We start from the raw sequence: 17,330 nt of genomic DNA on the forward strand, positions 1-17,330 counted from the left end.
TAGCTGGGATTACAGGTGGCTGCCACCATGCCTGGCTAATTTTTTTTTTTTTTTTGAGATGGAGTCTCACTCTGTTGGCCAGGCTGGAGTGCAGTGGCATGATCTTGGCTCACTGCAAGCTTCGCCTCCTGGGTTCACGCCATTCTCCTGCCTCAGCCTAACAAACAGCTGGGACTACAGGCGCCAGCCACCACGCCTGGCTATTTTGTGTTTTTAGTAGAGATGGGGTTTCACTGTGTTAGGATGGTCTTGATCTCCTGACCTCGTGATTTGCCCACCTCGGCCTCCCAAAGTGCTGGGATTACAGGCTTGAGCGACCATGCCTGGCCCATGCCTGGCTAATTTTTGTATTTTTAGTAGAGACAGGGTTTCACCATCTTGGCCAGGCTGGTCTCGAACTCCTGATCTTGGGTAATCTGCCCTCCTCAGCCTCCCAGAGTGCTTGGATTACAGGCATGAGCCACTGTGTTCGGCCATGAGCCTTGTTTTTTAAAAAGTTAATTTCTGTATCGTATGAGGTAATTGTCAGGTATTTCTCTTTTTGAGTCAGAGCCCTGCTCTGTTGCTCAGGCTCGTGATCCTTCTGCCTCAGCCTCCTGAGAAACTGGGACTACAAGTGTGTGCTACCATGTGCAGCTAATTTTTTTTTTCCCAACAAAGAAAGACTTTAATTGATGCATTGCTGCCCATGCCACACGGGAGATGGAGTTATTACTCAAATTGGTCTCCTAATTTTGAAAAATTTTTAGTAGGGATGATGTTTCACTGTGTCACCCAGGCTGGTCTCGAACTCCTAAGTGCTGGAATTATAGGCATGAGCCACTGCATCTGGCCAGATAGTTCTTTTTGATAATACCATAGTCATGTAGCCTTATTTTTGTCCATGTTGAACTAAGCCATCTGTAGGATTTTACATAGTTCAGCAGTGTTTTTTTGTACAAATTGCTTAAGAAACACCTAGGGTAGCCGACACTTAAGGTGGCCTCTTGCTGTAAGGTTATTTTACTTGATAGTAAGTAAACATTCTTTTTTATATTAAAACACATGGATATTGTAGTGCAATGCAGAAATTTCATTAACTTGTTAAACAGGTCTTGAAGACGGGTTATTTGGTTACTTTCTGAAAAATGTCTTTGGAGGTCAGGAGAATGGGTTTGTTAACATTCAGTAATTGCTGTGGGAACATTTGAGACAGATACTGTAGTGAAAAAGTGGGCTTTTGAGGCAGGGGGACCTAGGTTCACATTGCCTAGTTTCTGTCATTTATTGGCTCTTGTAGCTTAGGGGCAAATTACTTTAATCTTTCGTAATTCTGCCTTTTTAAAATTTAAGTTAGTCTGGCTTTTTTTTTTTTTTTTTTTTTTTGAGATGGCGTCTCACTTGGTTGCCTAGGCTGGAGTGTAATGGAGTGATCATTGATCACTGTAGCCTTGACTTCCCAGGCTCAGGTGATCCTCCTACCTCAACCTTCCTAGTAGCTGGGACTACGGGTGCATGCCACTACGCTCGGCTAGTTTTTGTAGAGGCCAGGTTTTGCCATGTTGACCAGGCTGGTCTGAAACTCCTGGGCCCAAGCAGTCGGCCTGCCTTGGCCTCCCAAAGTGCTAGGATTGTAGGCGTGAACCACTGGGCCTGGCTCCTGCGTTGTATCTGTTTTTGTTTTTTGAGATGGAGTTTCACTCTTGTCACCAGGCTGGAGTGCAAATGGCCTGATCTTGGCTCACTGCAACCTTCACCTCCCAGGTTGAAGTGATTCGCCTGCCTCAGCATCCTGAGTAGCTGGGATTATAGGCGCATGCCACCAAGCTTGGCTAATTTTTGTATTTTTAGTAGACTCGGGGTTTCACCATGTTGGCCAGGCTGGTCTCCAACTCCTGACCTACAGTGATCAGCCTGTTTCAGCCTCACAAAGTGCTAGGATTGCAGGCATGAGCCACCGTGCCCAGCAGCATATTTTTTTTTTTTAAAGCTTATCTATCATTTGAACCCTTGAAGTGATGACATTCTTTGGTAAATATTTCAGAGAAAAAATTGCTTGTGTCTACACTTCTAAGAGGATTTGAGGCAGCAACATTGTATTACAGTTATTTGTTAATGCTATTAGATCGTAAGCTGTTAGAGGCAGGAATGCCCTCTCTTATGCCTTGTATCTTCCAGTGCTTAGGCCATATTGCTCATATTATTAATAGCTATTCAATAAATGAGTTGATTTAAATTAAATTTTATCCCAATGAGTTCATACTGTTTGCAATATATTTCTAAATTAAAACTTGCCAATCTTTAAAACAAAGAAGGATTCCATAGGCTGTTAGAATAAATTTCAGGGATGACTCAGTTGGCTTCAGTTTGTGAGGAAAGAGAAGCTCAATAAGTAGAAATTTGTTTACCTTATGGAGAGTAAGGCTTATTTTCTTGTGGTAGTGAAGCTTATATGAAAGTTAAGTTCATTGTAAGTTTTGAACTTCAATTATATTTTGTGTGTTGCATCTTTAATATGTCTCAAAAATTGAGAATTAAAAGCATCTTGTTTCCAGAATATAATGCTTTTTTCACCTTAGTTTTCTTAGGAGGCTGAACGTACCATATTTATGTATATGTATGTATGTATGTATGTACTTACATACATTTATAGCAGTTTTCATGTGGAATAATTTAACAAATAGACACCTGTACTCCTCATACTTTGGGAGGCCAAGGCGGGCAGATCACTTGAGGACAGGAGTTCGAGACCAGCCTGGGCAACATGGTAAAACCCTGTCTCTACTAAAAATACAAAAAAATTTACCCAGGCCCACATGGTGCTACACACCTGTAATCCCAGCTACTTGGGAGGCTGAGACACGAGAACTGCTTGAACCCAGAAGTGGGGTGTTGCAGTGACCCAAGATTGTACCACTGTACTCCAGCCTGGGTGACAGAGCAAGATTCTGTCTCAACAAAAAAAAGAAAAAAAGAAAAAGAGCATAGAAAGGTGCTGACAGCTTAAGAGGTAAACTGAAGAGGATGGAGTCTAACAAATTTAAGATAAGAGGAACATTGAAATGGAAGTTTTCAAATGTTGGGACTTTCTAATCACCTAGATTTCTTAAAAGTTTATGAATGCAGTTTCATATTTCAGATCATGTGATCTGTAAACAGATAGCTTGGTAACTAACAGATAAGACATTGGATACTTCTTTCTGGACCAAACATCTAAAAAATAGGGAAGCAATAGAATTTTTGCTACCTTTAGAGGCCATGTTCCTTAGGTTGTTTTCTTCTTTGAATAGTAGGGCATTTACCATCCTTATCTGATGACCCGTAACTCTTAGTATTTATTTTAAAAAAGATTTCTATGCAATGCCTAAGTACCATTGAATCAGAATCAACAAGGGAAGTCTGTAGATCACTTAGCATGCAGTAGATGTCTACTAAGTATTAATAAAGTTTCGTTAATTATGTTAAAACTGAAGCAAACAATTCAGTAGAATAAAAATCATAGTTTTTAAAAGTTAAAAACATGACTCAAAAATAGAATAAACATGTTTTACAGCTTGTTTTTTTTTGTTTGTTTTGTTTTGGTGTTTTTTGGGTCAGTCTGGCTCTGTCACCCAGGCTGGAGTACAGTGGCTCAATCTTGGCTTACTATAACCTCCACCTCCCAGCCCAAACCATCCTCCTGCCTCAGCCTCCTGAGTAGCTGGGACAGCAGGCCTGCACCACCACACCTGGCTAATTTTTGTATTTTTTTGGTAGAGATTGGATTTTGCCACATTGACCAGGCTGGTCTCAAACTCCTGGGTTTGGGCGATCCCCCCACCTGGGCCTCCCAAAGTGCTGGGATTATAGGCATGAGCCACTTTGCCTGGCTTGATTGATTTTTAAAAATTATTTTCCTTGAATTTAAACCTGACACTTTTGAAAATTTTGGGTCAGTTATATTAGTGTATCTCTCAGGTTTGGCTTTTCTCATGTTTAGATTCAGGTTATTTACCTTTGGTCTAGAATATTACAGAAGTAAGTGGTGCTTGTTTTGTTCAGGCACACAATATCAGTTTGTTCTGTTACTGGTGTTGTTCACTTTGATTTGTTGATTAAGGGCGCATTTGCCAGGCTATTTCACTGCAAAGCTGCAATTAATTTTTTGGGGGGACGAGGTACTTAGAAATTATAGAATAACCTGTTTCCTAAATTTACATACATTTATATTTATCTGGATTTATGTTTTTTAATTTCTTCGAGATTATAATATAGTACTCTGCTTACTTTTATTAAAGTAAAAATAATATCACATAAAGTTAATCATTCAAAGCATACAATTCATTGACATTTAGTACATTCATAGTGTTTTCAAGCCTCTACCTCTATTGAGTTCTGGAATGTTTTCATCACCCCAAAAGAAAACTGTCTCTAAGCAGTCACCCGCATTCCACCCTCCCAACAGTCTCTAGTAACACCAATCTGCTTTTTGTCTCTATGAATTTACCTGTTATGGATACTTCTTATAACTTGAGGCATACAACGTGATCTTTTGTCTCTGGCTTCTCTTTGTTTTTGACGTTTATACTCAGCATGTGTTAGTAATTCATTCCTTTTGATCGTTAAGATTTCATTGTGTATGCCACGTTTTTTTCTTTTGTCTATTGATGGACATTTGGGGTGTTTCTACCTTTTGGCTACTGTGAATAGTGCTGTTTTGAACACTGGTGTACAACAATTTGAGCATCCTTTTTCAATTCTTCTGTGTATATACCTAGCAATGGTATTTCTGAGTTGTGGTAATTGTGTGTTTGACTTTTTAAGGAATTGCCAAACTTCTACAGTTGTTGAACCCTTTTACCTTCATACCAGCAATATACAAGGGTTCTGGTTTTTCCACATCTTTGCTAACATTTATTTTCTGTTTTTTTTTCTTGTTTTGATTATAGCCATTCTAATGGGAGCGAAGTAGTATTTCATTGTGGTTTTGATTTGCATTTCCCTAATGATATTGAGTATATTTTATGTGGTTATTGGCCAGTTGTTTATCTTCTTGGGGAAATATTCAAGTGCTTTGCCCATTTTAATTTTATTATTTATTTTATTTATATATTTTTTGAGACAGGATCTTGTTCTGCTACTCAGGCTATAATGCACTGGCACTATCAAGGCTCACTGCAGTACCCCCCTCCTGGTCACAGGCGATCCTCCCACCTCAGCCTCCTGAGTGGCTGGGAATACAGGTGTGCCCCACCACACCTGGCTGAGTTTTAAAAAATTTTTTGTAGAGATAGGGACTCACTCTGTTGCCCAGGTTAGTCTCAAACTCCTGGGTCGAGTGATCCTCCTGCCTTGGCCTCCCAAAGTGCTGGGATTACAGGCAAAGCCACTGCATTTGGCCCTTTGTACATTTTAAAATTGAGTTGTCTGTTGTTGAGTTGTAAGAGTTCTTTATATATTCTGGATACTAGACCTTATTAGATATGAGGTGCATATATTTTCTTCTATTCTGTCAGTTGTCTTTTTACTTTATAGATAATATTCTTTGCACATGTTTTAAATTTTCATGAAGTTCAGTTTTTTTGTTTTTTTTTTTGTTACTCTTGGTTTTGGTGTCATATTTAAGAATTCATTGCCAAATCCAAGGTAAGGAAGCTTTATCTCCCTGTTTTCTTCTAAGAGTTTTATAGTTTTTGTTTTTATATTTTGGTCTGTGATTTATTTTGAGTTTATTTTATTTATTTATTTTTGAGACAGAATCTTGCTCTGTTGCCCAGGCTGGAGTGTAGTGGCATGATCCCGGCTCACTGCCACCTCTGCCTCCTGGGTTCAAGCTATTGTCCTGCCTCAGCCTCCCAAGTAACTGGGATTACAGGCACCTACAACGATGCCATGTTGGGTTTTGCCATGTTGGCCAGGCTGGCCTCGAACTCCTGACCTCAAGTGATCCACCTGCCTTGGCCTCCCAAAGTGCTGGGATTACAGGCGTGAGCTACTGCACCCAGCTGAGTTTATTTTTGTATATGGTTTGGGTAGGGGGGTCCAATGGCTATTTAGTTGTCTCGGTCTGTTTTTTTGAAAAGACAATTCCGTATTGAATGATCTTAGCACTCTTGTTGAAAATAACTTGGATATAGATGTGTGGGCTTATTTCTGGTTTATATGTCTGTTCTTAGGCCATAGTACGGTTTTGATCACTATGGCCAGGGTGCGAAGATTGCTTGATTCCAGGAGTTTGAGACCAACCTGGGCAACATAGACCCTATCTCTACGAAAAATATTTTTAAAATTAGCTGGGTGTGGTGGGGCATGCCTATATTCCCAGCCACTTGGGAGGATGAGGTGGTAGGGTCGTTTGCACCCAGGCGGTGGAGGCTGCATTGAGTCATGGTAGTGCCACTGTACTCCAGCCTGGGTGATAGAGTGAGATTTTGTCTTGAAAAATAATCAGAATGGGCAAAGGACTTGAATATTTTTCCTAAGAAGATCTACAGATGGCCAGCTCACTATTACTGTAAAGTAAGTTTTGAAATAGGGAAGTGTGAGTTCTGTAACTTTATTCTTTTTCTGCATTGTTTTTGGATGTTTAGGGCCCCTTGCACTTCCAAAGGAAATTGAGAATGGCCTTTTTTATTTCTGCACAAAAGAGAGTGTTGGATTTTTTTTTTTTTTTGAGACGGAGTCTTGCTCTCTCACCCAGGCTGGAGTGCAGTGGTGGGGTCTTGGCTCGCTGCAAGCTCCGCCTCCCGGGTTCACGCCATTCTCCTGCCTCAGCCTCTCCGAGTAGCTGGGACTACAGGCGCCCGCCACCACGCCCAGCTAATTTTTTGTATTTTTAGTAGAGACGGGGTTTCACCGTGGTCTCGATCTCCTGACCTCGTGGTCCGCTCGCCTCGGCCTCCCAAAGTGCTGGGATTACAAGCGTGAGCCACCGTGCCCGGCCGGATTTTTTTTCTTTTTTGAAATAGTGAAACAGTGATAAGTTCTCTTATCCCCCTTGCAGGGCGTGTGATGGGGGTGTGGCTTGCTGCTTTGGCACCCCGCTGCTGAAATCTTTAGGGAGAGCATGCAGACAGGGCAGGCTGTAGGACTCCAATCCCACGGCAGCACCTAGGGGTGAATGTTTACAGCTCCTGAAGCCCCAGTGGGCATGTGTTACAGGGTGCCCTTTTAGTCTAGCCATCAGTAGGCGGCTTGTGTTAGCTCAGTTAGATGCCCTGCCTTATCGCAAGGACAGAGGGCTTTCTTGCCTTGGTGTATGGGAAGAATCAGATCACACGTGGGCTTGGAGAACGAGTGCAAGGTTTTATTGAGTGGAAGTTTCCAGCAGATGGATGGGAAGCCAGGAGGGAGATGGAGTGGGAGGGTGTTTTCCCCTGGAGTCCTGCAGCTTAGTGACCTGGGCTCTTTTCTGACTGCACCAGCCAAACCCAGCCAAACCTCATGCCCTTCTTTGGTCAATGGCCTGCCAGCCTGCTCTCTGTCAGTGTGGTCTTCCACCGGCATGCTCCCCTCGACATCCAGCTATTTGTGTTCTTCCACTGATATGTCTCTCTCGATGACGTCCAGCCACTTGTGTCTCTGCCTACTGGAGTCTCTGAGGGTTTTATAGGCACACAGTGGGGGTGTGACTGGCAGAGTGGTCTTGGGAAATGCACCATTTGGGCAGGAAAACAGAAATGCCTGTCCTCACCTAGGTCCGTGGGCACAGAACCTGGGATGGAGCCCTAGCGAGGGACCATGCCCTTCCCTTCCCAGCGCTTGCCTGCCCACTTCCGTATCAGTAGGGTCTTACTCTTTCTCAGGGGGTCAGAGCCCTAGCCAGGGACCATGCCCTTCCCTTCCCAGCACTTCCTTGCCTCCTTCCGTATCAGTAGGGTCTCATTTTGTTGAACAGGCCGGAGTGCAGTGGTGTGATCTTGGCTCACTGCAACCTCCACTTCCCAGGCTCAAGTGATCATTGCGCCTCAGTGTCCCAAGTAGCTGGGACCACAGGTACGAGCCACCATGCCTGGCTAACTTTTTTATTTTTAGTAGAGACGGGGTTCACCATGTTGTCCAGGCTGGTCCTGAGCCACTGAGCTCAAGGGATCTGCTCACCTCGTCCTCCCAAAGTGCTGGGATTATAGGCGTGAACCGCTGTAGCTTGGCCGAGTGTTGGAATTTTAACAGAGATTACGTTGAATCTGTAGATCATGTTTGGGTAGTGTTGCTGTCTTAACAATGTTAAGTTTCCCAGTCCTCAAACACAGGGATGTCTGTCTGTCTTTTTTCTTTTTTTTTTTTTTTTTTTTTTGAGACAGAGTCTCACCCCGTCGTCCAGGCTGTAGTGCAATGGCGTGATCTCGGCTCACTGCAACCTCCGCCTCCTGGGTTCAAGTGATTCTCCTACCTCAGCCTTCCAAGTAGCTGGGATTACAGGTGCCTGCTTCCATGCCCAGCTAATTTTTTATTTTAGTAGAGACGGGGTTTCACCATGTTGGCCAGCCTGGTGTCAAACTCTTGACCTCATGTGATCCACCTGCCTGGGCCTCCCAAAGTGCTGGGATTACAGGCTTGAGCCACTGTGCCCGGCCAGGGATGTCTTTCTGTTTAGGTCTTTTAACATTTCTTTCAGCATTGTCTTAATAAGTTTTTGGTGTGCAAGTCTTAACATTTTTTTGGTTATATTTATTTATTATAGGTATTTTATGCTTTTGGATTTTACTGTGAATTGAGTTGTTTTCTTAATTTCTTTTTTGGATTGTTAATAGTGTATACACAAACAGCTGTTTTTGTGTGTTGGTCTTGTATCTTGCAGCGTTCCTGAATTTAATTAACTCTAATACATATTTTTTCTGGACTTTTTAGAATTTATGTAAGATCATGTAATCTGTGAATAGGAATAATTTTACTTCTTCCTTCCCAATTTGGATGCCTTTTAAAAAGATATGATACTGTCTCACTATGTTCCCCCGGCTGGAGTGTAGTACTTTTCACGGGTGCCATTATAGCACTCTACAGCCTCAAACTGCGGGGCTCTAGCACTTCTCCCGTCCCAGGCTCCCAAGTATCTGGGACTACAGGTGCTTTGCACTGTGGTGGCTCAGGATGCCTTTCATTTCTTTTCTTGCCTAGTTGCTATGGTTAGAACGTCTACTACAGTGTTGAATAGAGCTTGTGAAAGCAGGGCATTCTTGTCTTGTTCCCGATCTTAAGGGGAAAGCTTTCAGTCTTTCACCATTGAGGATGATGTGCTGTGGTTTTTTTTATAGATGCTGTTTATCAGGTTGAGCAAGTTTCCTTCTTGTTTCTAGTTTGTTGAGTATTTTTATAATTAAAGGGTGCTAGATTTTGTCAAATGCTTTTTCTGCATCAATTAAGATGATCATTTGGTATTTTTCTTTCATGTTATTAGTGTGGTGTATTATTGATTGATTTTTGTATGTTGAGTCAGTCATGCATTCCTGGGAAAATACTACTTTGTATGGTGTTTAATCCTTTTAATATGCTGCTAGATTTGGTTTACTAGTATTTCATTGAGGATTTTTACTCTGTACTTCGGTTGTAGTTAGAATTCCTTAGCTATTGGTTGATTTTGGGTGTTTTTGATGGTCTTTGTGATTTTAAAGCTTAAAGTTTTCTGAAATCATTTTAAAGACAGTAAGTTTGTTATTCTGACAAAATCAATTTGATTAAGTTTTTCTTTGAAAACGTGGCACAAATTTGGTAGGGTCAGAAATAAAACATAACAAGAAAGAGAAAAAAGTCTCATCTATTTGTGTATTTTTTGCCAAAGTGTATTCTTTTTCAGTCTGAAGAATAATCTTTTTTTAAAAAAAAGTCAGGCATGTGCACTGAAAGATGTACACTTAGGTTTTATTGTTTTCAGAACCAGCTTTCTCCTGGGGAAATTTTTATTCTTCATGGATGTCATGAATAAATTGTAAATTGGGTGACAGAGAAAAAAATTAGGGTTTTCATACTAGCAGTATTTGTGTATCTTAAACTCTTTATGTCCACATGGGACCTTCAGATATAACAATCCAGTAAGCCAGTCAAAGTTAGTAGTGGGGGGCCAGTAGAAGATTTCTAATAAGCTGTGGAATCCTGACTCCTGAGTTGTTAGTAGGACTGTTGATTTGCCTTTTTTGGGGGGGAGGGTAGTTGTCTCCTGTATGTACCTGGTTGTTGTGTATGTGTAAAGGAAATATTTAATACATAAACATTTTAGTTGGTCTATTTCTAAAGTTGTTTGTAGTTTACCAGGGCTGCCATAACCAAATACCACAGACTGGGTGGCTTAAACAACAGACATTTATTTTCTCTGTTTTGGAGGTTCTAAGTTCAGGATAGAGGCATCAACAGAGGGTTGGTTGTCTCTGAGACCTCTCTCTTTGGCTTGCAAATGACTGCCTGCTTGCTGCCTCTTCACATGGTCCTTTATCTGTGCATGTGTCCAAATTTCTTAAAAGGGCACAGTCTAATGGGAATAGAACCCACTGTAATTGTCTCATTTGCAGTTAATCACTTCCTTTTTTTTTTTTTTTTTTTTTTTGAGACGGAGTCTCGCTCTGTCGCCCAGGCTGGAGTGCAGTGGCGCAAGCTCCGCCTCCCGGGTTCACGCCATTCTCCTGCCTCAGCCTCTCCGAGTAGCTGGGACTACAGGCGCCCGCCACCACGCCCGGCTAATTTTTTTTTTGCATATTTTTTAGTAGAGACGGAGTTTCACCGTGGTCTCGATCTCCTGACCTCGTGATCCGCCCGCCTCGGCCTCCCAAAGTGCTGGGATTACAAGCGTGAGCCACCGCGCCCGGCCAGTTAATCACTTCTTTAAACACCTTATCTTCAAATATTGCTACATTTGAGGTATTGGGGGCTATGACTTGCAACATACAAATCTTGTTCATTGGGGGGACACAGTTCAACCCATAACATACACAGGGAAAGGAAGATGAGACAAAATCAGATGGCACAGTGCAGTTAAGACGAGTGGTGTGGAATTTGTGAAACTTTAATTAGCCTTTATATACTTGCTTTTTTTTTTATTTTAAATACTTTTTCAGAACATGAGTTAACGTCTTTTTTTGAGATAGGGTCTTCTCTGTCACCTGGGCTGGAGTACAGTGGCGTGATCATAGCTCACTGCAGCCTCAAACTTCTGGTCTCAAGCAATCCTCTTCCCTCAGTCTCCCTAGTAGTTGGGACTACAGGCATGGACCACCACACTCCGCTATTTTTTAAAATTTTTTGTAGAGATGGGAGTCTTACCATGTTGCCTCGGCTGGCCTCAAACTCCAGGGCTCAAGGGAGCCTCCCACTTCACCTCCCAGAGTGCTGGGATTACAGGTGTGAGCCTCCACACCAGGCCCATACTTTAAGAACTAGATTTAAATTAAAGTTAATATAAAGACATTGCAGAAATGAATAGGTGATTTTAGTGGTTTGCCTCCAGGGATTTTTTGTTGTTGTTGTTGGAGACGGAGTTTCCTCCTTGCCCAGGCTGGAGTGCAATGGCACGATCTCTGCTCGCTGCAACCTCCGCCTCCCGGGTTCAAGCAATTCTCCTGCCTCAGCCTCCTGAGTAGCTGGGATTACAGGCATGCACCACCTCGCCCGGCTAATCTTGTAGTTTTAGTAGAGATGAGGTTTCTCCGTGTTGGTCAGGCTGGTCTCAAACTCCCAGCCTCAGGTGATCTGCCCACCTCGGCCTCCCAAAGTGCTGGGATTACAGGCGTGAGCCGTCGTGCTCGGCCATTACGTAACTTTTTACCATTTTGTATGATACGCCTTTTTGAAAATTTATCAATTTTAATTTAAATTTTTTTTTTTTTTTTTTGAGGCAGTCTTGCTCTGTCATCCAGGCTAGAGGGCAGTGGCGCGATCTTGGCTCACTGCAACCTCTGCCTCCCAGGTTCAAGTGATTTTCCTGCCTCAGCCTCCCGAGAAGCTGGGATTACAGGTGCCCACCACCGTGCCTTGCTAATTTTTGTATTTTTATGGGGTTTCACCATTTTGGCCAGGCCGATCTCGAACTCCTGACCTTGTGATCCACCCACCTCAGCCTCCCAAAGTGTTGGGATTATACGTGAGCCAAGCCCATTTTTGGTTAAGTTCTCTGAAGTTTCTGGCTGGGAAGTTGTTGGAAAAGTGTGTATCACAAAGCACCGTTTAGTATTTAACTTCATGTTAAAAGATAAAAATCTTTTATAAATTTTAAAACACCTTAGTTTTCATTGTTATTCCACAAGACTTTGACATTTAATGCCAACAGAAATAAATAGGACTCTGAATACCTGAATTTTTGTGATGTGCAGTATATTTTGGTTAGACATAGTCTTAAAACCTGTGTTTTGTTTCATGAGTGTTTTATTGGAATTCCTCTTAAGGTTTTCAAGTTGTATCAGAGTTTTTCTCCCTCAGCCCATATGAGCATTTAAACATTATCACTTACATTGTCAGTTTTAACTAATTGTATTTGTTTTTTATATCTGGTTACTCTTAACCTTTCTTTTTTTTTTTTTCTTTTTCTTTCTTTTTTTGAGACGGAGTTTTGCTCTTGTTGCACAGGCTGGAGTGCAGTGGCTCTATTTTGGCTCACTGCAATCTCCATCTCCCGGGTTCAAGCAATTCACTTACCTCAGCCTCCTGAGTAGCTGGGATTACAGGCACACACCACCACACCTAGCTATTTTTTTTTTTTTTTTTTTTGTATTTTTGGTAGAGACAGGGTTTCACTGTGCTGGCCAGGCTGGTCTTGAACTCCTGACCTCAAGTGATCCACCTGTCCGCCTCAGCTCCCCCAAAGTGATGGGATTATATGCGTGAGCCACCTCGCCTGGCCCGTTCCCTGGTTTATTTTAAAACAGTCCAGATGTATCATCAATTTAGTTGTAAAGATTTGAGTATATGTCTTTTTATTATATTTTTGAGAGGGAGCCTTGCTCTGTTGCCCAGGCTGGGGTGCAGTGGTGTGATCTTGGCTTACTGCAACCTCTGCCTCCCAGGTTCAAGTGATTTTCCTGCCTCAGCCTCTCAAGTAGCTGGGATTACAGGCACGCACCGCCATGCCCAACTAATTTTTTATTTTAGTAGAGATGGGGTTTCACCATGTTGGCTAGGCTGGTCTCGAACTCCTGACTTCAGGTGATCTGCCCGCCTCGGCCTCCCAAAAGTGCTGGGATGACAGGCATGAGCCACTTCGCCTGGCCTATGTCTTCCTTCTAAAACATCATAACCACCATACCATTATCACATCTAAAGTGATTATTCCTTAGTGCCATTTAATAATATCCAGCTTATGTTCAAAGTTCTGATTGTTTCATAATTTTCTTTTTTTTTTTTAGGTTGATTTGTTCACATAAAGTATTCTTAGTTCATCTGCCCATTAAAAGCCACTATTTGTTGTAGAAACCAGCTCATTTAACCTTTAGATTATCACTTCCCCCAGACGTCCTTTAACTTGTTCTCCATCTTGAATGTCCTGCTAATTGGTAGTTAAATCAGATTTCAAATTTTATTTTAGGTGGGCACAAGACTACATCATAGATGGTACTCTGTATTTCATTTTGGGTTATATCAGGAAACATTTGATGTCTAGTTGTCTATTTGATTTTTTAATAAAAGCTATACTGAGGTATACTTTATGAAAAAAACAGTTTTAAGTTTATAATTTGAGGTTTGACAAATGGGTGCAGTTGTAATAACCACCACGATCAAGATAATACTCAGTAACCCAGAAAATTCCCTCTTCTTTCTTGGTCATCCCCCTTCCAAGTTGATCTATTTTCTATCACTATAGTTTTGTCTTTTCTAGATTTTCATTATAAATAGAATCCTATAGTAGTAAGTAGTAAGATCATTGTAATATAAAGGCGATAATTTTTGGCCAGGAGCTGCAGGTCTAATTCCTTCCATTTTTATATGACAGGGACTTGCCATGAGGTGTTGAAGCCTTGTTTCACTGAGTTGGAGAGACTGGACCTAAATGGCGCAGCATGACTTTGCTCCAGCCTGGCTTAATTTCCCTACTCCACCATCATCAACAAAGGTACTCTTTCTGCATCTTTCTTTCTGTCTGCTTCTCTTGCATTCATTTTTTACACAAATGTAATTAAGTCATTGAGGAGTAATAATATCTTTGCAGAGAAGTACATTTGTGGCCGGGTGCGGTGGCTCACGCCTGTAATCTCAGCACTTTGGGAGGCCGAGGTGGGTGGATCACCTGAGGTCAGGAGTTCAAGACCAGCCTGACCAACATGGAGAAACCCTGTCTCTACTAAAGATACAAAATTAGTCAGGCGTGGTGGTGCATGCCTGTAATCCCAGCTATTCAAGAGGCTGAGGTGGGAGAATCACTTGAATCCGGGAGGCAGAGGTTGCGGTGAGCCGAGGTTGCGGTGAGCCAAGGTCGCGCCATTGCACTCCAGCCTGGGCAACAAGAGCGAAACTGTCTCAAAACAAAACAAAAACCAAAACCCAAAACATTTATATTACCATCTAAGTTATTTAATTTGTTGGCTCTATTAAAATTTTTTTTTTTTTTTTTTTTTTTGAGATGGAGCTTTGCTCTGTCACCTAGGCTGGATTGCAGTGGCATGATCTTGGCTTACTATAGCCTACACCTCCTGGGTTCAGGTGATTCTTCTGCCTCATCCTCCTCAGTACTTGGGATTACAGGTGTGGGTACCATGCCTGACTAATTTTTGTATTTTTATTAATAGTAGAGGTAAGGTTTTGCCATGTTGGCTAGGCTGGTCTCTTAATGCCTGACGTTAAGTGATCTGCCTGCTTCAGTCTCCCAGAGTGCTGGGATTACAGGCATGCGCCACCGTGCCCAGCCTGTTCTGTTAGTTAACAAGTCAGTTTTTATTATACCATCAGTGTATACTAAGCCATTTATTTCAAAGTTGTCTTTTGTAGTAATCAGTTTCACAGATTTTAATTCTTACCAGTCATATACTTTGAACAGAGCATCTTACCTTTTTCTATACTGTTTTTTACTCTTATATGGATTGACTTGTTAATGATATCCACCATACATGATGTACTTCAGTTCACAAAGTGCTTTGCTGAACATTATCTAATTTGTTCATAATTCCATGAATGTGGTGATGTAGAATTATTCTTAGTCCCTGCTGTACTCATTTTAAATATTGATCTCCTTTATGAGGGAAAGTAAAATGATTGAGGTGCAGAGTAAAGGGTTTGTGCACAGTCACTTTGGGATGAGGGTGATATATCTGAGTTTTCTGTCTTTCCCCATCTTTCTGTAAAGCTGTTTGCCTCATTTGATATCAAACCCATCTGTTAGGCTCCATTAATTCCCAGCTGACTGCTCTACTGTTTTCATTAATGCCTGAGGGGCCTAAATTTGATCCATGCTCTGATCCAGTTTAGTTATGATAAGTGTAGTTTTGAGGCCCAGTCTCCTGAGGTTGGTTCTGACCCTAGTAGGGCTCTCCATACGTATCTCTTTCTCAGGTTCATTCAGAACTAGCTGGCCTGTGATTCAGCTTATTGCTCTTCATGGAGAGGAGCTACTTATTTTCTTACTACCAGTATCTCCAGTGGTTCTGGGCTGTTAGTGTTTGAATAAAGTTAGTTCCTTTGTTTGAGAGACTGCTTCTTACCCTTGGCAAAATCTTTGAGTCATTACTCCATGCGCTAGGTGGAGCAATAGCCTGAATCTTCTAAGTTTTTCCAGTGTGAAACTACTTATTGCTTATTCAGCTTATTGCTCTTCATGGAGAGGAGCGTCTTATTTTCTTACTACCAGTATCTCCATTGTTTCTGAGAGGGCTGTTAGTGTTTGAATAAAGTTAGTTCCTTTGAGAGACTGCTGCTTACCCTTAGCAAAATCTTTGAGTCATTACTCCACGGGCTAGGTGGAGCAATAGCCTGAATCTTCTAAGTTTTCCCAGTGTGAAACTACTGCCCTATTAGATAGCTGGAGCAAGAGCAATTAGGGCCTCAATGTTCTTGGGCTGATGAACCTGGGGTAGAGCCTTCATTCCGTGAGTGGGGGTTGGGTGGAATAAAGGAGCTCCAGAGTTCTTGATTGTAGTTATCAGAAATTTAACTTCTTCAATTGGGATTGGAGAGGGTGAGAAATGTTGACAGTCTCCCTCTCCCAGTAAGGTGTATCCCCCTTGTTTAGGAGTTGAGAGGGGGGAAGAAACCTGTCTTCTTGATTACAGCTGCCCAGATTGGATGTGGGGAGGGTGGTTGGTTGTAGCTCAAGTGCTGCAGACTCTTGCAATTGAGGTTTAGTCTGAACAAGTACAACTGGGGAAAACGATTAAAAAACAAAACACCGTGGCTGGGTATGGTGGCTCATACCTGTAATCCCAGCACTTTGGGAGGCACAGGTGGGCAGATCACTTGAGGTCAAGAATTCGAGACCAGCCTAGCCAACATGGCCCAAACCCCGTCTCTACTAAAAATACAAAAATTAGCCAGGTGCAGTGGCATGAGAATCACTTGAACCCGGGAGGTAGAGGTTGCAGGGAGCCGAGATCGGCCTGGGTGAAGGAGTGAGACTCTGTCTCAAAAAACAAAACAAAAAACACTAAAAGTCTGAAAATTATTCTAAGGGCACATAGCAAGTGAAGAAACATTTATGTAAGAAAATCTGTAAACTTCGTGTTTCTGTACCATTCTTCTGATAACCTGCTTTACTTTCTCCTTATAAACATTTTTTCAAAGCCTTTTCATATATCTGGAACGCTTTTTTTTCACATAAATAAGACTTGAATGGTTCACTGACTAAAATTTCAGGAATAATGTGAATTTTGCAATATCGTTATATATTAGGACTCACTAAGGAATGTTGATTTAACTTACATAAATAAAAATAGAATAGTTTTTTACAGGTACATTTACAGACATTCAAGGAGATTGCAAATTATTAAAATTGTCTATTTTTAAGATGTGCTAAGAATAAATTTTTGAAGCAGATGTTAGAAATGGGCTTTTTTGATAGATTATATGCCACTAGTGATTTCTTTAATAGTCTGCAAAGAGGAAAATAGCGGCATGTTCTGATAAAAAGTCATAATACAATTTTTTGGGTCAAGTTATTTTGTTAGGGGAGCTTTTTGATGGGCCTTCCCTCCAGCACGATCTGGTATGTAAACATAAAACAACTACTGCCTGGGTGCGGTGGCTCACGCCTATAATCCCAGCACTTTGGGAGGCCGAGGTGGGTGGATTACCTGAGGTCGGGAGTTTGAGGCCAGCTTGACCAACTTGGAGAAACCCCATCTCTACTAAAAATACACAATTAGCCCGGTGTGGTGGCGCATACCTTAATCCCAGCTACTTGGGAGGCTGAGGCTGGAGAATCGCTTGAACTGGGAGGGTGGAGGTTGTGGTGAGCCGAGATCGTGCCA

The 17,330-nt window shown here is 41.9% G+C and overlaps 1 protein-coding gene across 6 annotated transcripts in view; it reads left to right on the forward strand.

The window, feature by feature from the left end:
• The window catches only part of GPBP1 (GC-rich promoter binding protein 1), a 91,374-nt gene that overhangs the window by 27,211 nt on the left and 46,833 nt on the right, over positions 1-17,330 (forward strand). For all 6 annotated transcript variants that reach the window (XM_030797752.1, XM_030797753.1, XM_030797751.1 and 3 more), the window contains exon 3: positions 13,868-13,987. In XM_030797752.1, the coding sequence (XP_030653612.1) occupies positions 13,925-13,987 (63 nt within the window). In that variant the 5' untranslated portion in view covers positions 13,868-13,924. The remainder of the gene's footprint in view (positions 1-13,867; positions 13,988-17,330) is intronic.

This window comes from Nomascus leucogenys, chromosome 18, assembly GCF_006542625.1.
Source record: "Nomascus leucogenys isolate Asia chromosome 18, Asia_NLE_v1, whole genome shotgun sequence".
NCBI lineage: Eukaryota > Metazoa > Chordata > Mammalia > Primates > Hylobatidae > Nomascus > Nomascus leucogenys.